A 25,658-nucleotide genomic window follows, 5' to 3' on the forward strand; every position below is an offset into this window, starting at 1 on the left:
CACACTGTCTTGACATTTTCAGTGAGTTATCTACCACGACCCCAAGCTCTCTCTCTTGGTCAGTCTCTGCCAGTTCATACCCCATCAACTTGTATTTGTAGCTGGGATTCTTGGCCACATTGAACCGCATCTGCCACGTTGACGCCCACTCACCCAGCCTCAACAGATCCCTTTGGAGTTCCTCACAATCCTCTCTGGTTCTCACCACCCTGAACAATTTAGCGTCATCCGCAAGCTTGGCCACTTCACTGCTCACTCCCAACTCTAAATCATTTATGAACAAGTTAAAGAGCATGGGACCCAGTACCGAGCCCTGCGGCACCCCACTGCTTACCGTCCTCCACTGCGAAGACTGCCCATTTATACTCACTCTCTGCTTCCTATTACTCAGCCAGTTTTTGATCCACTAGAGGACCTGTCCTTTTACTCCATGACTCTCAAGCTTTCTAAGGAGCCTTTGATGAGGAACTTTATCAAAAGCTTTCTGGAAATCAAGGTAAACAACATCTAACAACTGACAACATCTAACAACTAACATCTAACAACTGTGAACACTTCAATCTACCAGGACATTCCACCATGGACTTAAAGGTCACCATAGTTCAATAGAAACATTTCAAAAACAAAATCCAATGGGAACTGCTGAATTGAATTTATATGTAAGTCAGTCAGACTTGGATTGAATAGGGACTTTGGATGGTTATCTCATTATAAGTAACTGCCTTTCCCTTTCAGGTTTTCCATCAATAGAAGGGTTACACCCAGCCTGGACTGCACATTCTACCTTTTTTTATTTGTGACTTCTGCAACTACTTTACATTTATGTGGCACTCACTTCTTGCATCCACTCCTCCCTCCCTTACCACCTATACATCTCTGGTCAGTTTCTATATACCCTCTATGCATCTAACGAAGAGAGCTGTGTTTCTTGAAAGTTTATGCTCTGATAAAAACTGTCAGTCTTAAAGGTGCTACTGGACTCTTTACTAATTTACAATAACTAATATAATTAACAGGCAGGGACTCTATCCCATGAGAATAAACACACAAATATCATAGGGTAGAACAGACCTCTATTGTAATGTATGCAACAAATACACCACATATGAAAGCTTGTTGCACATGAAGCCATACAAAGTTATTAGAGCACTTTTGTCTATAAGGCCTCTGTCATGGAATTTGCAAATAATTATATTTGTCAAAAGCTCCTCTGCATTGTGGTGGCCACTGCAAGATATTACTCTCAAACTGCTTCAATAATATTGTTTGCTCTGAGCTACAAGAGAGCATCACACAATGCTGCTCTTTCCCACACTGGCATCATCTTCCAAGCATGAACACTGGAATTAGAAAGAGTCACACTATGGACTCCCTCTGCCTGGCCTAGACCTCCTAACCTTACTACGGTGGTACAGGGGAAACATGTTCTATAACAACTTCCATTCTGCTACATTCTCATTGGAAGAAGCTCCCAGTGGACATGTAGTTTAAAGAGCTGAAGTTTAAGTGAATCATATTATAATTGGCTTCAAGGGATTTAGATAGGGATGGGCACAGACCCGAACACTGAACTAAAATCTGGCCCAGACTTTACCTTGTTCAAGGTTCAGACAGTTTGGTTTGAAAGTCACATGTTCAGACCAGGAAGTCTCTGAATTTTCTGCCCGGTTTGGAACCTCTTGTGCACTCTTGGCAAAGAAACTCCACCCATGGTGGAGATGGATATTTCCAGCCATCGAGGTATGGGATATTTCCAGCCATCGAGGGACCAGTACTTACAGTCCGAAGCTGACAGGCAGGTCTGATTTCCAATGACAGGCATTGATCTGACTTCCTCAGGATGGGGGCGAGGGAATGTATATAATCACTGGAGGCGCATTCCTGTCCTCTGTTTGCATCTGGTTTTTGCGAGTCTTGTTCTCCTTGCACATGAAATAATATATTTCGGTGGACTGAGGGGAGGATTACTGGGGGGGGGGGGGGTAGAGAAACCTGTTGAATCTCCTGGCCTCTATACAAACTGCCAGAGTAAAAGCATCACCTCTCTCTTTTTTCTCCTTCCTTGCATTCAGAGCTACATTTCTCCCCCCCCCCCGCCCCCGCCTTTTTCTTTGCTGTGAGGAGTGGGAAACATGGATAGATTTTTTTTTCTTTTAAAACATATTTTTGATTTGATTTGGGGGTGGACTATTCACTTTTGTGGGTTCTGAAAACTGCTCTTTCTCTGCATGCTGGCTGTGGGGTCCCCTTTCTGCTTCTCCAAAAAGCACCCCATTTCTTCCTGCATTGCTTGCCTGGGGGGATATCCTCTCTCCTCTCCCACACAGACACCCAAACTACCTACAGATTTCTGGGGGGCTTGGTAACTGCCCTCTTCCCTGGCTGTGGGGTCCCCTTTCTGCTCCTCCAAAAAACACCTAGTTTCTTCCTGCATTGCTTGAGACTCTGCCTGGGGGGTTTCCTCTTTCCTCTACCACTCAGGCACCCAAACTATCTACAGATTTCGGGGGGGGGCATGGCTAACTGCCCTCTTCCTCTGCTGTGGGGTACTCTTTCTGCTCCTCCAAAAAAGCATCCTTTCTCCTCTGCCACATATTCCCATACATTCCCTTAGCTAGTCCACAAGTGCCCTCTCCCACAGCTGTGCAGTGAGCCCCAGTTGCCAGGCTTGGTTGTCCCTGTCACCTTCCCATGTAGGATGGAAGGCTTGGCCTCAATCAGTCATCATGTCACCAGGGCTGGGTGGCTGGTCCCAGGCAGCCATGTGGGTGGTCCCTGGGGAGGTACTCTGGGAGGTAGACATCCGTTGATGCCTGTAGCTTAACCAGGTCCACACTGTAGTGTCTCAAAATGGTGCTGGACAACTTGCCCAAAAACAGTTTACTGGAGGCACCTTGCTTGGTGGTCTGCTACTTGGTTCCCCCCAAATCTGACGTGCATGTAACATGTGGGCCATGTAGGCCATGTGGGGCATGTGGAGGGTCACCTCAGGGAGTTGAAGGCCTCTAGCTCACCTAGGTCAGTTTTTGTCACTCCTGAACCAGCAGAGGTGACATCTGTTGAAAAGCATTGCACTTTTTTAGGGGTCTGCAACTCAGCCCCCCAAAGTCCAATGTGGACCGAACTTGGTGGGTACATTGAGGAGAGTGATCTGGAGACAACCTGCCATTTTGGAGCCTCGAAGCCCTGTGTGGGGCTGTTTAATAACTGGATCAGTTCATGAACTGGTTCGCGAACCAAGCTGTGGTTTGGTTTGCGAACTGGTCTGGTTCTGTTTGTGAACTGAACCAGCATTTTCTGGTCTGTGCCCATCCCTAGATTTAGATGACTGAAAGTACTTCATGCAACCCATGGCTGGGTGTGTCCCATGATCTAATGAGGAACAAACGAAGAGCCCTGTGAGGTAGGAAGACTGATAGGTTTATTAATAAGCCTATGGAGAGTAGGCTCTTAAGGCATCCAAGACCTTAGAAAACCCAAGAGCTCTCCAAAGATTACAAGATTGACACAGGGTCTTATACCTTTAAGTGACATAAGCAAATTATACAAAACGTACATTATTGAATAATCAGGTAACAGACTACATGGCTTCCATTGAAGCATTCCAATTTTGGGATGGACCTCAAGAAATTAGTGACAGTTTACATTTCAGAAAGAACACATCACTTCAAACTAGCACCTATCTGACAACTATAAAACAATTATTGTCTGGATATATACTTTGTTCCAAAACCAATTATGTTATTTCTAGACCCACTATGTGTTATCAGAACATGCATTTCTAAACACCAGACCCTTCTTGTAAATCAACTTCTCTGCCCAGCAAATTGTACTGACCTATAGATCTTCAAAAGGAGCCTTGTGACACAGAGTGGTAAAGCTGCAGTACTGCAGACCAAGCTCTGCTCATGACCTGAATTTGATCCCAGTGGAAGCTGGGTTCAGGCAGCCAGCTCAAGGTTTACTCAGCCTTCCATCCTTCCAAGGTCAGTAAAATGAGTACCCAGCTTGCTAGGGGGAAAGTGTAGATGACTGGGGAAGGCAATGGCAAACCACCCCGTAAAAAGTCTGCCATGAAAACATCTTGATGTGACATCAACCCAGAGTCGGAAACGACTGGTGCTTGCACAGGGGACTACCTTTTTATAGGCCTTCAAAGGGATGCTGCAAGTGTCCCGCAAGCTGCTTCCCACTCTGACCAGGTGACACCCATACTAATACATGGCTGAAAATCCAGTGGGAAGCATGGAAAGTGGCAGGGTTTCAAAAGAAATGCACCTTCTCCACTGCTTTTCTGTGGACAACTGACCTGTTTCAAGGCCTTTTCTTTATCAGAAGGAAGCATCAGGGTTTAAAAACCATACATTTGTGTGTAGTGAATTGCTTGCACTTGGCTGGATCTGGGTGCAAACTAAAAACTGCCTCTTCTTTTTCCCACAGCCACAGCCTGGGGTTGCCACCTTTGTTCATGGCACAGAACAGATGCTTACAGACCCTATATCTTACATAGAAAAACCAAGTGTCTGGATGACACTTCCATCTTAGATTCCCACCAGTCCGACTTTCATCCGGGTCATGGGACGGAGACAGTGCTGATCGCCTTGGTGGATGACCTCCAGCAGCATCTGGATCGAGGCGGCGTGGCGGTGCTGATGTTGTTAGATCTGTCGGCTGCGTTCGACACGGTTGACCATCGGTTAGTGACCCGCTGGCTTGCCGACGCAGGGATTAGGGGGTCAGCCTTGCAGTGGCTTTCCTCCTTCCTTGATGGACGGGGACAAAGGGTGGCAATTGGGGAAGAGCTGTCCCAGAGACACTCACTAGCATGTGGGGTGCCACAGGGGGCAGTTCTCTCTCCGATGTTATTTAACATCTACATGCGCCCCCTTGCCCAGATTGCCCGGAGGTTTGGGCTTGGGTGCCATCAATATGCAGATGACACTCAGCTCTATCTACTAATGGATGGTCGTCCTGACTGCGTCCCGAAAAATCTGAACCTAGCATTGCAGGCTGTGGCAGGTTGGCTCAGGCTGAGTAGGTTGAAGTTGAATCCAACGAAGACAGAGGTCCTTTGCTTGGGCCGCAGTGCCCCGGGAAGGGAAATTCCTCTTCCAGTTTTTGACGGTGTGCCGCTGAAAGCGGCCCACAGGGTCAAGAGCTTGGGGGTTCTTCTGGATAGCGGCCACTGCCAAGTCCACATTTTTTTATCTTCAGCGGGCGAAGCAGTTGGCCCCCTTCCTTGAACGCTGGGACCTAGCAATGGTGATCCATGCAATGGTCACCTCGAGACTGGATTACTGTAATGCCCTCTACATGGGGCTGCCCTTGTGCCGAACCCGGCTGCTGCAGCTGGTGCAGAACGCGGCAGCTAGGCTGTTGTTGGGACTCCCGAGTTGGGAGCACATACAGCCGGGCTGTGCGGGCTGCACTGGCTGCCAGTGGTGTACCGGGTTCGTTACAAAGTGCTGGTTATTACCTTTAAAGTCCTATATGTCCGAGGGCTTGCCTACCTGAGGGACTGTCTCTCCCCATATGAACCCCAGAGAGTGCTGAGATCAGCTGGAAAGAACCAGCTGAATATCCCTGGGCCAAGGGAAGCCAAATTGAAGACTACTCGGGAACGGGCCTTCTCTATTGCAGCTCCACTACCGTGGAACCAATAGGAGGAAGTGCGGGCCCTGCGGTGTTTGGACCAATTCCGCAGGGCCTGCAAGACCTTTCTCTTTAAAATGGCCTTCACTTAATGCTGAGCCAATATAGATTCGCTGAAGATGTTTTTAGCCACTGAGTTTTATAGAAGATCTGAGTTATAGCACCATAATGTTAATTAATATAAGTCGATTTAAATGATGGTTTTATCTAATTGTAATTACTGTGTATTATGGTTTTACTGTATATTGTATTTATGTTTTGTGAGCCGCCCTGAGCCTGCCTTGGCGGGGAGGGTGGAATATAAATAAAAAGTTATTATTATTATTATTATTATTATTATTATTATTATTATTATTATTATTATTATTATTATTATTATTGGCACTCCTTCCCCTATGAGTGTATGTCCAGAAGCAATCATTAATATAGAACTTGCAGAGAAATCTGAAATCAGGCTACAAGACAAAATATTTCAGTAATGTTCAAGTTTTCTTATTGTTGACTGTCATAATTGCCTTAAAACCAGAGAACCAGCTGAAAAAGTGGGTGTATGGTTTTCTACTGTCTAACTGATGATACTAACTTCAAAATCAAAACTGAGTCATTGCCATTAGCATTCATACAAATGATATGTATGTATTACTGAATCTGACTCACTCCGGAGTTAATACTTTATATAATGATCAGTGTTGTGGTGGGGGTTATACAGATTTTGCTGTCGCACCACAAAGCTACATATGGGATATAATCACTGTAGAAGCTGGGCTTAGAAAAACAACAAGGATTTAAATTAATGGAAAAGTGACTACAAAGGTCAATCATGTGGTTAATTTTACTTTGTTACATTTGCACCTCACTGTTCAGAAGCATTGGCTCTGCAAGTGACCAACAACAATTCAAGACACATCACAAAAGTCAGTGATAGTTGTAACAGCAATAACATTGAATTAAATGAAGAGCGATAGGCCAATGCACAACAGAAAAAGGAGAGCTTCAAATATAGTTCTGAAATAGAACTAGTGTTTCTCAGCTGTGGTACGGGGAGGGGTAGGTTTGCCAATGTCAATGTCCACTTCATCCTAGTCCAGCAGTGTCAAACTTGTGGCCCAAGGGCCAGATCAGGCCCCCGCGAGCAACTCACTGTCATCTACATCCTTCTCTCTCTCTTGCTTCCTTTTGCATCACAGCTTGCTTTGCCAGACTTGCTGAATCACATAGGAGCTACAGAGCACCAAAACCTCTGTTTTCTTCATTGGCTGGTGAGCACATGAAGCAATTTGTGTACAAAAGCTTGCAATGTCCAGCCATTTCATGTTTTCCTCTGGATCTTAGGCTCAAAGCTTTGACCATGAGATTTCTGTAATGAATGTCAATAAATCAAAGTAGGTTTGCAACTTTACAGACACACACCTGAACAACACCTGTTTTGGGGAGGAGAAGGGAAAGGAGATTGTAAGCTGCTCTGAGAGTCTCTTCTTTTACTCAAGATTGCTACAGCACAGACATTGTCTCCTAATTTTGATGCAATAATTCAGAGCTAGAGGTGTCAGTTGTCAGAAACTGTTAAATAAACAAAATGTTGCAAGAGTTCTAATCATTAAAGCATTTTAATTTTTTTTTTAAAAAAAAATCTTTAATTGTGTTTGTCTTTGTCCTTTATAAAATTTATATTTCCACTACATGACATTACATTTTATGACACACATGGCCTGGCCCAACAAGGTGTTAAACTCATTTGTTTCACAACAAGGTGTTAAACTCATTTGTTTCACAACAAGGTGTTAAACTCATTTGTTTCACAACAAGGTGTTAAACTCATAACAATTTCAGCCCCCTCCCAGTGAGCAGCCATCAGCTGCTAAAGGTGAGGGCTGTTCTTTGCCTCCACCGGAAGGAGAGGAGGCAGGTTTTTTCCTTCCTGGTCCATCCAGGAGAGGAGGTGTGGGGTTAAATAAGCTAGCCCCACCCCCTGTGGCACAGTTGTAATGCCATTCTCGGCCTGCCCATCCACCCTCTTAGCAGTGCAGACACAGGCTAGCCGCCTTATTGAAGGGGCCACGTAGGAATTTTTCACCCTCAACAAATTGGCTTGGTTGAGGGTGTTTTCACCTACCTTGCACTGTTCATGGGGAGTGCTGGCAATTGGCTGGGTGGTGCCATTAAATAGGTTGGTCACTGGCCATTGTTAGTTGGGCGTTAGTTATGTTGGGTATGGTGAGCACCTTAGGGACCGCACCGTTAGTGGTGACTGGCATCTCTGGATGAACCATTGTGCTTTATGGCTCAGGGCACAAATACAGGTTGCCAGGCGATTCCCTCACAATGGGAGTCTTCCACATCCCAGACTGTACGGTTTGGGCTGAGGGTTGAGCTCCAGTAAGCGGGGATCATTGGGCCTGGCTGGCCTGATGGGAGCCATTTATGACAGGCTCACACCTGGGGCTTTGGTGCTTGCCCAAATCCAGGTCAAGGAGGCAGACTCGAATGTCCCCTGGCTTGTCCTGGCCCATCTGTTGCCCTTGCCATTTTATGTTAAACTGAATAAAATGGCCCTTTACTCCCAAATCTGTGTCTGCCTCATCATTCCGACTGTGTAGGCAAATGATTTTAACACCCCTGTCCTAGTCATTCTGGTGTCCTAATTTCTGTCATTTTGGCTGTTATTCAAATATTTTTCCTAGAGTAACTTCTCAAGGGCCTCAGCAGCCCTGGGGGAGGAAAACCCTCTCTAGAAATGCACTGCCAAGCACAAGTGCAACTGCTCCAGATGTTTGCATCACAGAGGGTGATAGTTATCATGCCCTACCAAGATCTTGCCAGCATTAGCAAAAAAGAGTCTCTGGGAATAAATGCTGTTAGTTCTCACTCCATTTAAGATTACCAGCTCTATTTTAGGAAGTACCTGGAGATTTTGGGGGTGAAGCCTCATGAGGGCAGGGTTTAAGGAAAGGACTTCTGCAGGGAATAATGTCATAGAGCTCACCCTCCAAAGCAGCCATTTTCTCCAGAGGAACTGATCTATGAAGTCTAGAGATAAGTTGTAATACCAGAAGATCTCCAAGCCCCACCTGGAGACTGGCAACCCTAACTCTACTCCATGTGGCATTTCACCTGCTAGTGTTATGCCTCAAGGGTTGTGGTGACCATGGAGAATTATCTCTCTCATGGATATGAACAGCCCCTACTTTGGCCTGACCCAGTCCTAAGAATGGAATCTTCATCTAAGCATGACCATAATGAACCCAAAACCACCTCGGGGAGTGATCTGGAAGCCAGCCTAGTGACCTGTAGTCTAACTAATGCTCTGCAGGATCAACTCTCAGTCAAGCCTTGGTGAGATAAAGTCCAGGAACAGTAGGAGCTTCTCCTTCTTTAGATTATTTAAGCCCTGGGCTAAGTAGACAGTCTTGCTGGTTCGTTCAGTTCCCATGGACAGTACAGTTCTGTGCTAACTGTGCTCCTGGACCTAGCTGGGCCCTGACCTTAGAATTCTTTGGGTGACCAGACTCTGACCGATTTCTGGTTTGTTCCAGTTGGATGGCCCTTTTGCTTCCGGGGCTTCTCTCTGTTTTTGCACAAGTTACCCTGGAGCTGTGAGTTGGCAGACCACTATTCCACAGCAAATGAGATCCTCTGACAAGTGGTTTCTGCTTGCTGCGGAAAAACGGCACACCAACTCACAGCTCCACTGCAGCTTATGCAAAAATGGAGAGAATCCCCAGGGGCAAAAGGGCTCTCCACCCAGAACAAGCCCTAGTGTGAAATTGGTCTCTGCTTCCAGTTACCCTTGCTCCTGAGGAGTCTGAAGAATGCTTCAAATCACTGCAGTCAGACAGAACAGGAACTGGCACCCAGCTCTAATCTTCCCAGCACTGCAAGTGAGGTACTTAGAAAATCATTAAATTATGCATGGAATAGAGAGAGAGTGAATTCCCCCCCCCCTCAAAAATATACTAGAACTTCAGAGCACCCAATGAAGTTGGTGAGCAATCGATTCTAGATAGTCAAAAAGACAATCTTTTTATTCAATGAGTAATTAAATTATGGAAATTTACAAGCACAAATGACTTTTAGAAGAGGATTAGATAAATTCATGGAGGATAGGTCCACAAATGGCTACTAGCTATGCTGACTAAAGGCAACCTCCATAGGCAGAGGCAGATAACCTCTGAAGACAATGCTAGAAGACAATGCCAGGGGAAGGCCTTGGCCTCAGAGCTCTTTTTGTTGGTTTTCTAGTGCAACTAGTTGGCTACTGTGTGAAGCAGGATGCCGGATTAGATGGACCACTGTTCTGATTCAGCAGCACTATTCTTGTGTTTTTATGGAATAGGTTTGTCTCGGGTTTATTCATCATTTATTTCCTTTTTCTCTATTGAAGGTAAATAGAAACTGGTGTATATTTATTGCTATTAAGATATTTATCTGTATCCTACTACTACTTCCACTAGTGCAGTTTACAGAAGAAAGAGGTCAATTTCATCCCATGGTCCCTCCTTAATCCACCCATCTTCATGACTGCATGATCCCATGGCCCCAGGAATAATCTTCCTGGAGGTCAGAAGGGCCTACAGGAATGGAAAGAAACACAGGCGAACCATGGTTAGTACATGCCAGTATGACAATCCTGATAACAGATTCAGGTGGGTAGCCATGTTAGTCTGAAGCAATAGAAAAAGTCTGAGTCCAGTAGCACCTTTAAGACCAACAAAGTTTAGTTCTGAGTATATACTTTCGTGAGCATGCATTAAGTGTGCATGCACACGAAAGCTTATACCCAGAATTAAATTTTGTTGGTCTTAAAGGTGCCACTGGACTCATATTTTGTTCTATCCTGATAATTCAGTTTTACAAATCCTTTCGTACTGTTTGAAACTCAATTATCTGAATTCATTGCAGAAAGACTCTATCCAAAGACAAGAATGTAGTCTAAAGAAAAGATTGTTAGAGAAATGAAACATCAGAAGCCACCTCAAAGTGTGTGTTGCTGTATATTCTAACAAAATAACACATGCATCAATTGACATGTGCCTTGATGCAGCATTCTTCCCCCTGCCAAAAAAACCCAAAAACCCCAGTTTGCTTTCTTTAAAAATATACTTTTGCCTTTAGTTACAGCATTTGCCAGAGGCTTCTTATTAGTCCATTGGCAAGCAGCACAGTAAGAAAAGAAATGGATGAATTGCATGCATGCCTGTATGCATCATCATATATACTGTAGGCTAAATTGTTGACTCAGTGTACTGATGAAATGCTGCTAGCAAGCCAAAAACTATCTACATTTTCTTTCTCTTTATGCATCTGATTACTTTTAGGGAGCGAGGCAGACCAAAACCTTAAGATGAGAACCAAATAATAATAATAATAAAAGGCTCAGCAATGAAAAGCATACAAAACAGATTTGTAACTTCTGTTAAATTGCATTATGTTTTCTGTCGAAAATGGGGCAATAAAATGAACATTTGTGGTTTTCGCTGCTATGAGCAAATGTTATCAAGTGAAGAACCTGAAACGCAGATGAACAGCTATTAATTGAAACTGTTACACTTACATAGCACATTAGAAGAAAGGCATCTTAAAATAGTTACTGCAAACTGGAGCTCAGAATGAATTGGATTGGCATTACAAATTATAAATGGGTAATAGAGACACATGGGTGTGTTAAAGAAGCCAGTTTGTCATGGATGAATGGTGTGTGTAACAATTGCATTATACCATATGGTATATTTCAAAAAGCTTTCTTTGAAAATCCAAAAGTAAAATGATCACTGAAGCAACATCATAGCTATGTTTATTGTGTAGAGAAGTTGTCTATGGCTTCTGGTTATTCAATAAACCTACTGTTGCCGTGTCCCCCATTTTCCTAGAGTGGTGCAGAAGCATGGGGACTGAATACATGGATGGTTCTCAATTTCTCATTCCTATTGTTTGACACCAAAAAAGCAAGTTTATTTTCTCCCTCATACAAATTGAACTCATTACTCTTTATTTCTGAATCATTATCTGTTTCCTTGGACTGCATTTTTAGCATTTTTCCACATTGGTAATTCATCACTGTACCTTATACATTTCAAAGATCTGTCTGTCTTGTCTGTCTGTCTGTCTTGTCTGTCTGTCTATCTATCTATCAAGACAAGTCCCCCTTCTTCTCATGTGGTTGCCCAAAGTCAACCTAAGTAGCAAGCCAAGGACCCAAGCAGGTAGATAAGGTCTTGTGTAGACTCTCTTAAATTAAAATATTTCTACAAGGTACAAACTCAGGGTATTGCAAGGTTAGCATCTAGCTATATCAAGGAAAATAAACAAAAGGATTCTAACTAAAGTATTTACAATCTATGCTGGGTAAATGCAGGATGTCTCCTGCCCTGGTGCATCTGCATCTTCATTTCACATCATTCCCCCATCATCCTTCCCAATCAGGAAAGAGCCCAGAAGGAAAGGGAACTCCCCTTTCTGAACACCATCACCACTTGTGCTCTGGGGTTTTCAGCAACCTGGGTACTAAGCTTGGGTCTTCAGCCAGCCAAACCTGCATCCTCCAATCAAGATAATAATACTAATAATATTTAATTTGTGTCCTGCCCTCCTCGCCGAAGCAGGCTCAGGGTGGCTCACATAGCATAACATAAAATACAAATATTACAATAATACAATAATAAAGCACACTGGTTACATAACAAATTACATATTACAGTTCACTAATATATATTATTACATTAAAACCATCTGATTAAAACCATCAAACTCAAAACCAACAAATTAGTTTGGTGCTATAGTCTCGATGTTACTCATCTTACAATTTTGCGTGACGATGGTACAATAGGTTCCACATTAAGAAAAAGCCAGCTGAAAGAGGGTAGTCTTGCAGGCCCTGCGGAACTGGGGAAGGCTCTGCAAGGCCCGCACCTCTTCTGGTAATTGGTTCCACCAGTGGGGAGCTATGATCAAAAAGGCCCTTTCTCTTGTAGCTTTCAGTTTGGCCTCCTTTGGCCCAGGGATTGTCAATAGATTTTGCGAACAGATCTCAGTACTCTCTGGGGAACATGTGGGAAGAGACGGTCCCTAAGGTAGGCAGGACCTCAGTCATATAGGGCTTTAAAGATAACCAGCACCTTGTAACAAATCCGGTACACAATTGGCAGCCAGTGCAGTTCCCGCAGCCTCAGCTGTATGTGCTCCCATTTAGGGAGTCCCAATAACAGTCTGGCTGCCACGTTCTGCACTAGCTGCAGTTTCCGGGTTTGGCACAGGGGCAGCCCCATGTAGAGGGCATTACAGTAGTCTAACCTCTAGGTGACCGTTGCAGGAAGGGAGCCAACTGCCTTGCCCACCTAAGATGAAAAAAGGCGGATTTAGCAGTGGCTGCTATCTGGGCCTCCATTGAAAAGGAAGGCTCCAGTAACACACCCAAGCTCTTGACCTTGCGCGCCGTTTCCAGTGGCACACCATCAAAAGCTGGTAGGGGGATTTCCCTTCCCAGGCCACCACAGCTCAGGCAAAGGACCTCTGTCTTCGCTGGATTCAACTTCAACCTACTCAGCCTGAGCCATCCTGCTACAGCTTGCAACGCTAGGTCCAGCTTTCTGGGATGCCATCAGGCCGGCCGTCCATCAGTAGATAGAGCTGTGTGTCATCAGCATACTGGTGACAACCCAGCCCATACCTCTGGGCAATCTAGGCAAGGGGGTGCATGTAGATGTTAAACAACATTGGAGAGAGCATTGACCCCTGTGGCACCACACAATTAAGTGGATGCCTCTCAGACAGTTCTCCCCCAATCGCCACCCTTTGTCCCCAACCATCAAGGAAAGAGGAAAGTCATTGCAAGGCCAGACTCTGAATCCCTGCATCGGTGAGGCAGCAGGTCAGTAACTGATGGTCGATCGCATCGAACGCAGCCAATAGGTCTAATAACATCAGCACTGCTGAACCACCTCGATCCAGATGCCACTGGAGATCATCCACCAGGGTGACCAGCACTGTCTCCATCCCGTGGCCCGGGCGAAAGCCGGACTGGTGGGGATCTAGGACAGAAATGTCATCCAGAAAACTCTGCAACTGTAACGCTACTGCCCTCTCAATAATTTTGCCCCAAAAGGGCAAATTTGAGACCGGCCGGTAATGTACCAATTCGGTCGGATTTGATGTATTCTTTTCCAGGAGAGGATGGATCACAGCCTCTTTAAGATGCATTGGAAAAAGTCCCTCTGAGAGTGATCTATTTACGATGTCCCGTATAGGACACTTAAGCTCCCTCTGGCAAGCTTTAATTATCCAGGAGGGGCACAGGTCCAGATCACAAGTTGTTGGGCGTACAGTAGAGAGGATTCTGTCAATTTCCTCCAAGCTGAGTGTGTTGAAGCAATCCAGGACTGGACCAGAAGACAGGCACGGGGCCTTGAGTTCACATACTGTATCCAATGTGGCGGGGAGGTCGTGGCGGAGCGACAAAATCTAATCTGCAAAAAAATTTGCAAAAGCCTCACAGCCTATCTCTAATTCCTTAGCATTTGGCCAGCCTTGTGGCAGTGTTGTAAGATTCCAAATCGTCCTAAACAATTGCGGCGGGTGCAAATTTGCAGACACAATCTTGGCCGCAGAGTAAGTCTTCTTTGTGGCTTTGACTGCCATCTCATAGGACCTCATAAACTCTCTATAAGATGTTCTAGTCACTTTACCTTGAGTACACCGCCATTGCCTCTCTAACCACCTGAGTCCTTGTTTCAGCTGTCACAGCTCCGGGGTATACCACGGGGCCAGCTTAATGCGAGGGTTCAGAGGGCGTTGAGGTGCGATCTCATCAATGACTCTGGAGAGCTGGCCATGCCAGGACTCCACCAGATCATCAAGAGAGTCGCCAGGGGTCCCTTAGAGCCATTTGGAAATGCTCAGAGTCCATCAAACTCCATGGGCAAGCCAAAATAAGCTCACTGCCCAAACGGGCTTGGCATGGAACATCCACACGAACCTTGAGGGCAAAGTGGTCCGACCAAAGTGGAACCGCCTGCACAGTAATATCATCCACCAAAACCTCGCCCACAAAGATCAAATCTCACATGTGCCCCGCCTGGTGAGTGGGTGATGTAACAAATAGGGAGAGTTCCAGTGACACTAGGATGACCTGACTAGAGGCCACATCGTCAGCATGGACATTGAAGTCACCCAGTATCACAAGCCTTGGGTACTCCAATGCCCAGTCTGTTATGGCCTCGATAAGGGATGGTAAGGCACTGGCTGGTGCGTTAGGCGGACGGTACACCAGCCAAATCACCAACCCCTCCCCAATGTCCCACGCCATACCGGCACATTCAATACCGTTGATCTCTGGGGCCGGGAAACCCTAAAGGAGTAAGCCTCTCAGATGAATAGAGCTACCCCTGCCCGCTAGTCCGTGATTGGTGAAAGACTGAGTAACCCGGGGGAACCATTTGGGAGAGGGTCACAGTGTCTCCCTCTCGCACCCGGGTCTCAGTCACGCAAGCCAGGTCCACTCCTGCTCGAGCAGAAACTCTCGGAGGACTGACGTCTTATTATTTATGGACCTGGCATTGGATAACACCAATGAAAGAGGTGAGTAATTCAACCTGGCCCCACTACCTGTCACCGTCGGGATGGGACACAGACCAGAAGGTGGCCGAGCACCACATTGTCTCAGCCTCCTTCCCTTATATTGATGTCTGTTCCCACCGTCATACCTTCCCCTCCCCAGGAGTACTGGAATCCCCAGGCCTGTCATCTCCCACTGGTCTCTACTTCAGCCTCAACCAATGTAGAAAGCACAACTCACACCCTGCAATTAATTAACGGCCCAATCCTCTTCATCCTTGCCAATCAATTCCCTTAATTTACCGACATGCCAATTCTAAAAGTTGACCAACCAATTAAGCCCATCCCACAATCTCCCTTTTAAATTAATTAGCTAAAATACTTAAATTAATTCTAATTGCACCACTAATTATAGAAACCCACCCCAACAATAAAACACCCTTAATCAATTTGCCAAAAATATATATTCTATCTGAAAGTCAATCAATTCAACAATAAATTTCTCTATAAATTAGTTAACTAAAACAATTCATCAATTAGCAGTTAAAATTCAATCATTATAAATTAGCAGCTCTGAGATAGTTGGAGGTAATTATTGTAGCAAAATAAAGTGCTGCTGTGCTTCTGTAGTGCAGATGTTGTGCAAAATATCCTCAAAGTGCAGTTGTGCGAAAAGCAGGGTCCCCAATTCTCCAAAGTGTGGTCGTGCAGCGAGATGCAGAGCAAGGTGTTCAATTTTTCGTCCTTTTGAGCGAAGGCTTTAGCCCTTCGACCCCTCTGCGCAGCTTGGCAGACCTGGGGGGGGGAGATAAAGGCCCACACACACCTCCCCACCACACAAACAAGGACTTCATGGTCGGCACCCAGGACGGCTGTTTGTAATATTCCCTGCCCAAGTCAGAGGCACAATAGCAGCTGACCACTACCACCGGAGGAAGCACTGGTCAAATTGTGGCGAGACGAATGCTGTATCCACGGGTGTCCTCCACTGCCTTTCTGGCGCCTTGTCTGGCGGTCCAGCTGCCACCGATATCTCCTCTCCGATGCCCTGCTCTTCGGCATCTGACCCCGCCAGAGCCCGACGCTCCGCTCGCCACACGGAGCCACTTGGTCCCGCTCACCACTCGGCTCCGCCCGGCCTCACTCACACACCAGGCTGTGGTCACGGCGGTCCTCCACGTCAGTGCCAGGCCTGACTCACTGAAACGGTAGGCTATGTTTTTTTGTCTCTCTGGGGAACTTGAGGTCACCAAGTTCTTAAACTTTTGGCCTGCACCTTCCCCTAGCAGCATGTTACTAGGTCCACCGTTAGAAGCAGCTGTTGCAGGCATGTGGTAGGCATAAAGGTTTCAGTTTCAGGAGCCCTTCACCAGAGCTCCTGCCTCGTCTCCATTTTGAGTGCTGGGTTAATGTGTTAATGCATTAAAGGGCTGTTATCTCTCCAAGCCGGAAAAGAAGCCTGTTCCATAAAAGAGCATCTTTCCCCCATTTTCTTAGCCATTAAGATGCCTGAACCTCATTCCATTACTATATTTGTCAAGGTATCTCCTGCCCTCTCCACCTCTTATCTCACTACAGTTGTGTATAAAAGCCATACAACATTAATACAGTACACAGATTAATCTAGTTTTGTTTAGTTTAGTTCATTTGATTTACAGTATGTTACAGAACTGAGTACACCTCCTCACATTTTGTAAATATTTAAGTATATCTTTTCATGTGACAACACCGAAGAAATGACACTTGGCTACAATGTAAAGTAGTGAGTCTACAGCTTGTATAATAGTGTATATGTGTTGTCTCCTCAAAATTACGCAACACACAGCCATTATTGTCTAAACTGCAGGCAACAAAAGTGAGTACACCCCTAAGTGATAATGTCCAAATGGGGCCCAAAATGTCAATATTTTGTGTGGCCACCATTATTTTCCAGCACTGCCTTAACCCTCTTGGGCATAGAGCTCACCAGAGCTTCACAGGTTGCCACTGGAGTCCTCTTCAACTCCTCCATGACGACGTCATGTAACTGGTGGATGTTAGAGACCTTGTGCACCTCCACCTTCCATTTCAGGATGCTCCACAGATGCTCAATAAGGTTTAGGTCTGAAGACATGCTTGGCCAGTCCATCACCTTTACCCTCAGCTTCTTTAGCAAGGCAGTAGTTATTTTGGAGGTGTGCTTGGGGTCATTATCATGTTGGAATACTGCCCTCCGGCCCAGTCTCCGAAGGGAGGGGATCATGCTGTGCTTCAGTATGTCACAGTACATGTTGGCATCCATGGTTCCCTCAATGAACTGTAGCTCCCCAGTGCCGGCAGCACTCATGCAGCCCCAGACCATGACATTCCCGCCACCATGCTTGACTGTAGGCAAGATATACTTGTCTTTGTACTCCTCACCTGGTTGCCACCACACATGTTTGACAGCATCTGAACCAAATAAGTTTATCTTGGTCTCATTGGACCACAGGACATGGTTCCAGAAATCCAAGACCTTAGTCTGCTTCTCTGCAGCAAACCATTTGCGGGCTTTCTTGTGCATCATCTTTAGAAGAGGCTTCCTTCTGGGATGACAGCCCTGCAGACCAATTTGATGCAGCGTGCGGCATATGGTCTGAGCACTAACAGGCTGACCCCCCACCCCTTCAGCCTCTGTAGTAATGCTGGCAGCATTCATATGTCTATTTCCCAAAGCCAATCTCTGGATATGACACTGAGCATGGGCACTCAACTTTTTTGGTCGACAATGGCGAGGCCTGTTCTGACTGGAACCTGTCCTGTTAAACCACTGTATGATCTTGGCCACTGTACTGCAGCTCAGTTTCAGGGTCTTGGCAATCTTCTTATAGCCTAGGCCATCTTTATGTAGAAGAGAAATAATTTTAGAAGTGAATTTAAAGAGCAAAGGTTTGGTATCGCCAATCCTTCCTCACTGGTAATGCACTTTACTTTTAACAATGATAATATGAATACCAATGGTCAATCCAGGCAAACTTAAATATGTTTAAGACACATAGGCTGAATCCAGATGCCCAATTTGATGTGACATAGGCATGACCCCCAGACAGATTAAAAAAGCAAGGTCAGACAGGCACAGCTGCCTCCCGCCCCACTCTTGCACTCACCCCGTCCTCCAACTCTATGAGATGGATCAAATAGCTACCACTTGGCAAATTCTTCTGCAGCATTCCATCTGTCTTTCCATGAGTCTGAGCATGGGAGCACACAAGCAAGGCAGATTGGTGGCATGAACCTGCCAATCCACTCTAGGTGCTCACAAGTATTCTTTAAAAAAAAATCACTGCCCAGAGCACATGTGCACATGACCACATGGCCACTAAAAATGTAAGGGGGAAAAAAGAAACCCAAACTTTGCTACAGGGATGGCACACAACAACTGTGTGAACATGTCAAAGTGCCCTCCCCCCATGCAAAATACAGGTGCATCGTATAGGAGGTCTGATCAGCCTTTGACCACTCCATTTTTGGGCAGCACACAAGATACAGGTGCATCATGCAGGAGATCAAGCTTTGTCCACTCCATTTTGAGGTGGCCTTGGTGCACACAAAGTTGTCCATCTGTACCCAGCCATTGATTTCAGTGGGACAGGCTAACCATGTGTTTCAATCTCTTCCATTTCAATAAATGTGATATAAAAATCAGAGAAGTACATAATTTCCAAAGACCATATAACTTTAGTGATACAGAGCTGTTATTTGTTGGGTTTAAAATCAAGTCAAATTAAATGCTTTTGTAAAAATGACAGTGCATTGTGCACAGATGTGGAAACAGTTTCATTAAATTGGACCTAAGTGAAAGAAACGAATGGAATGGAATTTATATCTCCTTAAAGTTATGAGGGACAAAGTCCTGTCACAGAACCAGTGTTTTTTTAAAAAAAAATTGTTTACAAAAAATGAAAGAAAAAGTCTTATAGCCTGATTCTAACCACACCCCATTCAGTAATAAACCCTGTATAAATCGATGGGATTTGTTTCTGATTAAAAAGACTTGGAAGTCTAAACTGAGACTGATTTGAATAACTTGACAGTCACTAGAATATTCTAGAGTTTTAAAATGAAACATGGATGGAAATTTAATATTATGATTGTTCTTTCAACAGTAGTGTTACAAGGGAACTGACAATTTTATACAGAGAAATAAGACCACTGTGCATGAGATCCTGAACCTCTCCTGGGTCATACAAAACAATAGTGTCCTAGGACTTCCGGTTTCAGTGACCCATCGTCAGATTGGCACATCCAGAGCCGCTCCTAAATCTGACAGTGGAGGGGTCTCCCCCAAGGGGAGACTCAACTCTGGGACTCAGAAGGGATTCTGGAAGGCAAGCAGCTTGAGCGGTCGAACAGGGGTGACAGCGGCGGCTGCCCTCCGATCACGGCTCGATCCAAGCCTCACTGTCCCAATTGCCATTTTTAAATGCAACGGGGGATGACTGCTGGACTTCTTCTTTTCTTCTTAATCAGCGATTCTGCATCAGTTGGACAAGCTGCATAATTACTATGAAGGCTGTAAGTTAATGAAGGGTTAGCTGCTATTTTTCTACCGGGTAACGGACCAGAGTTGTCCACTGTGAAGGTGACAAACAGTATGGACTGTCTGCCAGAGTCTCGAGGCGGCAGGAGGAAGGTGGCGGGCCTAGCTCGCCTGGGAAATTATAGATGTTTGTATGCAAATGCTAGAAGTGTTCGAAGTAAAATTGGTGAATTGGAATGTTTAGTGTTGGGAGAAAACATAGACATTGTGGGAATTTCAGAAACTTGGTGGAATGAGGAGAATCAGTGGGACACGGTGATTCCTGGATATAAGCTATATCGGAAGGATAGGGAGGGAAGGGTTGGAGGTGGGGTGGCTCTGTATGTCAGAGAGGATATACGGTCCAGTAAGACTGAGATCAGAGAATTAGATTCACTTTTAGAAATGCTTTGGGTTGAAATAGAGGGCCCAATAGGAAATTTAACTATGGGAGTTTGTTATCGCCCACCAAATCAAAAGAGAGAAGACGATTATACTATGATGGAAGGCTTAAAGATAGCAGCTAAACATAAAAACTGTGTCGTAATAGGTGATTTTAACTACCCGCAGATTGATTGGGTCAATATGTGTTCTGGTCGAGAGAAAGAGATTGAGTTTCTTGATGCTCTCAATGACTGTGCTATGGAGCAGATGGTCTCAGAACCTACCAGGGGTGGGGCGATCCTGGATTTGGTCCTAAGTAATGCCCAAGACTTGGTGAGAGATGTAAAAGTGATTGCGCCGCTTGGGAGCAGTGACCATAATGTTATTGATTTCACCGTTTGTATAAATAGGGAGTTGTCCAAAAAGACCGCCACAACCACGTTTAACTTTAAAAGGGGTAAATACACTGAGATGAGGAGGCATGTGAGGAGGAAACTGAAAGGAAAGGTACATACGGTCAAAACCCTTGGGGAAGCTTGGATGCTATTTAAAACTATAATCCTAGAAGCTCAGATAAAATACATACCACAAGTTAGGAAAGGCACAAACAGGCATAAGAAAAGGCCTGCGTGGTTAACAAACAAAGTAATGGAAGCTGTAAAAGGTAAGAAGGACTCCTTTAAGCGGTGGAAAACCAGTCCAAGTGAGATTAGTAAAAGGGAACACAGGCTGTGGCAAATCAAATGCAAGACTGTGATCAGGCAGGCAAAAAGGGACTATGAGGAGCATATTGCAAAAAACATAAAGACCAACAATAAAACTTTCTTCAAATATATTAGAAGTAGGAAACCAGCCAGGGAGGCAGTGGGGCCCTTGGATGACCATGGGGTAAAAGGATTACTGAAGGAGGATAGGGAAATGGCTGAGAAGCTAAATGAATTTTTTGCCTCCGTCTTCACTGTGGAAGACGAGAATTTTTTGCCCGCCCCAGAACCACTAATTTTGGAAGGGGTATTGAAAGACCTGAGTCAGATTGAGGTGACAAAAGAGGAGGTCCTACAACTGATAGACAAATTAAAAACTAATAAGTCACCGGGTCCGGATGGCATACATCCGAGAGTTCTGAAAGAACTCAAAGTTGAACTTGTGGATCTTCTAACAAAAATCTGTAATCTTTCATTGAAATCTGCCTCCGTTCCTGAGGACTGGAAGGTAGCAAATGTCACCCCCATCTTTAAAAAAGGTTCCAGAGGAGACCCGGGAAATTACAGGCCAGTCAGTCTGACTTCAATACCGGGAAAGTTGGTAGAAACCATTATCAAGGACAGAATGAGTAGGCACATTGATGAACACGGGTTATTGAGAAAGACTCAGCATGGGTTCTGCAAGGGAAGATCTTGCCTCACTAACCTGTTACATTTCTTTGAGGGGGTGAACAAACATGTGGACAAAGGAGACCCAATAGATGTTGTTTACCTTGACTTCCAGAAAGCTTTTGATAAAGTTCCTCATCAAAGGCTCCTTAGAAAGCTTGAGAGTCATGGAGTAAAAGGACAGGTCCTCTTGTGGATCAAAAACTGGCTGAGAAATAGGAAGCAGAGAGTGAGTGTAAATGGGCAGTCTTCGCAGTGGAGGACGGTAAGCAGTGGGGTGCCGCAGGGCTCGGTACTGGGTCCCATGCTCTTTAACTTGTTCATAAATGATTTAGAGTTGGGAGTGAGCAGTGAAGTGGCCAAGTTTGCGGATGACACTAAATTGTTCAGGGTGGTGAGAACCAGAGAGGATTGTGAGGAACTCCAAAGGGATCTGTTGAGGCTGGGTGAGTGGGCGTCAACGTGGCAGATGCGGTTCAATGTGGCCAAGTGCAAAGTAATGCACATTGGGGCCAAGAATCCCAGCTACAAATACAAGTTGATGGGGTGTGAACTGGCAGAGACTGACCAAGAGAGAGATCTTGGGGTCGTGGTAGATAACTCACTGAAAATGTCAAGACAGTGTGCGTTTGCAATAAAAAAGGCCAACGCCATGCTGGGAATTGAAAACAAATCAGCCAGTACCATAATGCCCCTGTATAAATCGATGGTGCGGTCTCATTTGGAGTACTGTGTGCAGTTCTGGTTGCCGCACCTCAAAAAGGATATTATAGCATTGGAGAAAGTCCAGAGAAGGGCAACTAGAATGATTAAAGGGCTGGAGCACTTTCCCTATGAAGAAAGGTTGAAACGCTTGGGACTCTTTAGCTTGGAGAAACGTCGACTGAGGGGTGACATGATAGAGGTTTACAAGATAATGCATGGGATGGAGAAAGTAGAGAAAGAAGTACTTTTCTCCCTTTCTCACAATACAAGAACTTGTGGGCATTCGATGAAATTGCTGAGCAGACAGGTTAAAACGGATAAAAGGAAGTACTTCTTCACCCAAAGGGTGATTAACATGTGGAATTCACTGCCACAGGAGGTGGTGGCGGCCACAAGTATAGCCACCTTCAAGAAGGGTTTAGATAAAAATATGGAGCAGAGGTCCATCAGTGGCTATTAGCCACAGTGTATGTGTGTATATAAAATTTTTTGGCCCTGTGTGACACAGAGTGTTGGACTTGATGGGCCGTTGGCCTGATCCAACATGGCTTCTCTTATGTTCTTATGTTCTTACCTTTCTCTCTAATACTGAATCCCAAGGCATTGTTTTTACAAGCAGGAAAAGTGGAGAGCTGGGTTGATGCGGAACTCAGACAGAGGCAAAGGCTGAGAAAGCGGGGGGGGGGACTCCCTCTCTTTCTCTTTTGAGGCTTCCAAAAGTTCCTGCCTAACCTGGTGATGTTTATAATCCCTGCATGAGAAATACAAATGGCACAGGGGTTGACTGCTGGACTTCTTCTCTTCTTCTTTATCAGTGATTCTGCATCAGTTGGACAAGCTGCATCATCACTATGAAAGCTGTAAGTTTCCTTTCTCTTTAGTACTGAATCCCGAGGCATTGTTTTTACAAGCAGAAAAAGTGGAGAGCAAAGGCTGAGAAGGGGGGGGGGGGGCTCTCTCTCTTTCTCTTTTGAGGCTTCCAAAAGTTCCTGCCTAACCTGGTGATGTTTATAATCCCTGAATGAGAAATATGAATCACACCAATTTCTAAATATAGACAAGACTTGATGGCTGAATTAAACTGATTTTTTAAACTTCTTTCTGGAGAAAGATTTGGCTTTGGGAAAGCTGCTTGCAAGTACACATGGATGAGAAGGACAGCTGGTTTAAGAAGTAATTTGAAGGTTATGTTGTAGTGCTCTGAACAAATTTATGTGAGCTCCAGTTAGACATTTAAATCCTTGTGGGTTTTGTATACTGGAATATAAAATATAACTAGACTGTTGGCTGAAGGGAGAATACCTGTGCAAATTTTCAAAGTGGATTATAATCTCCTGATGGTGGATGTTATGGATATAACCCTTTAAGTTTGGTCCTATTTTTCTTATGGTTTGAATTCCTTTGGCTTTTTATTTTTATATTCATTTTTCCCACTTTTCCTTTTTTCCATATCATATTTGGAGTTTTTTTTATTTTTGTTATTATTTTCTTGAGAATATCTGGATTAATTCTTGCTGGTTTATCCTATTTTTTTTCCTCTTGGGTTGTTTGTTTAATTTTTAATTTTTGATCTCACCTGTGGATTACCATTTATAACCTGAAGCAGTTGGATGAGTTTGCTCTGACGGACTCGATTGAGCTATCATCGTTAGAAGAGACGTCACAGTGAATTGTTTCTGTTTTAGTGAATTGAACTGTTTTGGCTAGGTAGCACTAAAATTGTTGTACTAAAGAGATTTTGTTTACTACTAGTTTTATCATTGTTTGGGGTTTGGTAAATTGTTTGGGGTTTGGTAAATTGTTGAATAGCTAGAAGGCTGTTTCTTTAAAATCACTGCATAGTACTGGTATTGTCTGGCAGATATTAGCTTATCTAATATAAACAGGAACATTGAGTTCCAAAATAAATCTTTAAGAGGCAGTATATGGATTTTGTGGTTGTGAGTGCAATTATATTAATAAGAATTGGTCAAGAATTGATATGTGTTGGCTCTCTACAAATTTGGTTAAAGATTTAGTTGAGAGAAATCCAAACAAGAGTCATATCAGACCATAGTCCTGTAATGGTAAAGTTCAAAGGCACACAAATGAGAAGATCATGGAGGTTAAATACCTCTATCTTGAAAGATAAGGATTTCCTTTAAAAATCTAAGGTTGAAATGGAATCCTTTTTCAAGCAGAACATAACACAAGATATAAAGATGCAAGTAGTTTGGCATACTGCTAAAGCATATTTCAGAAGCCTTGCAATCAAATATAGTGCAAAGAAAAAGAAAGTACTGAAAACTTTCAAAAATGAATATTTCAAGCAGAAGAAGCTGAAAAGAACTTAAAAATGCAACCGACAAGACAGGAATTCCAAAATAAGGTTAAAGAAACACAACATCAACTTAATTTATTACTCATAGAGGAGATGGAGATAAAATTGAGATTTGCCAGCTAAAATTTTTTTGAATTTGCTAATAAGCCTGGAAGGTGGTTGGCCTATAGAATGAGAAAAGAGAATGCCAAAAGAATAATATTGGTTTTGAAAGACGAGCATAACAAAGAGAAAGTTCAAAAACAGGAGATATGCCAAAACATGGAACAATTTTATAAAAAATTATATGAAGATAAACAAGTTCACAAGACTGATTTAGAAGAATATATTAACCAAAATAATCTTAATAAATGTACAGAACAACAACAAAAATTTTTTAAATGAACCAATAACAATAAGGGAACTTGGAGACACAATGGCATCTCAAAAGAATGGTAAAGCCCCAGGTCCAGATGGATTGCCTGTGGAATTCTACAAAGCTTATGAGGAGTCCTTTCTGTTACCATTTAAACGTCTCCTCGAAAGGATTCAAATACCAAATACCAGTTTCATGGCAAGAAGCTACAATATCCTTAATTACAAAAGAAGGTGCAGATTTGAAAGATATAAAAAACCATCCAATCTTTCTTTTAAATGTGGACTATAAAATCTTTGCAGCAATATTGGCACAACGTTTGAAGAAAGTTCTACAGTCCACAATACATCAAGACCAGGCTGGATTCCTTCCTAGAAGATATTTGAAAGACAATGTTAGAACAGTTTGTAATATATTGGAATGTTATGAGACCCACCTAGAAAAACAACTGGCACTAATTTGTCTGGATGCTGAGAAGGCCTTTGACAATGTTTGTTGGCAATTTATGTTACAACAATGGAAAGGTATGGAATGTGGTGAAAATTTCTTGAGAGCAATAGAATCAATATACTCTTCCCAAAGAGCAAAAGTGATGGTGAATGGTGAACTAACAGAAGCAATTGACATTCAAAAGGGTACAAGACAAGGTTGCCCATTGTCACCACTGTTATTTTATGTTTAGAGATATTGAATAACCAGATAAGAGAAGATACAAGTATCAAGGGAGAAGTGGTAAAAGGTGAACAATACAAATTGAGAGCTTTCGCAGATGACCTAGTTTTTATA

General features: G+C 44.0%; 1 protein-coding gene across 1 annotated transcript in view; it reads left to right on the top strand.

Annotated features, from left to right (window-relative positions):
* Positions 1-16,161: 16,161 nt before the first annotated feature.
* Positions 16,162-25,658, top strand: part of LOC132570131 (uncharacterized protein K02A2.6-like) — a gene marked incomplete at its 3' end in the record, with an annotated part of 63,345 nt that continues 53,848 nt past the window's right edge. Inside the window, exon 1 of the mRNA XM_060236565.1 lies at positions 16,162-16,406. Within this exon, the coding sequence (XP_060092548.1) occupies positions 16,162-16,406 (245 nt within the window). The remainder of the gene's footprint in view (positions 16,407-25,658) is intronic.

Source organism: Heteronotia binoei, chromosome 4 (genome assembly GCF_032191835.1).
Source record: "Heteronotia binoei isolate CCM8104 ecotype False Entrance Well chromosome 4, APGP_CSIRO_Hbin_v1, whole genome shotgun sequence".
NCBI lineage: Eukaryota > Metazoa > Chordata > Lepidosauria > Squamata > Gekkonidae > Heteronotia > Heteronotia binoei.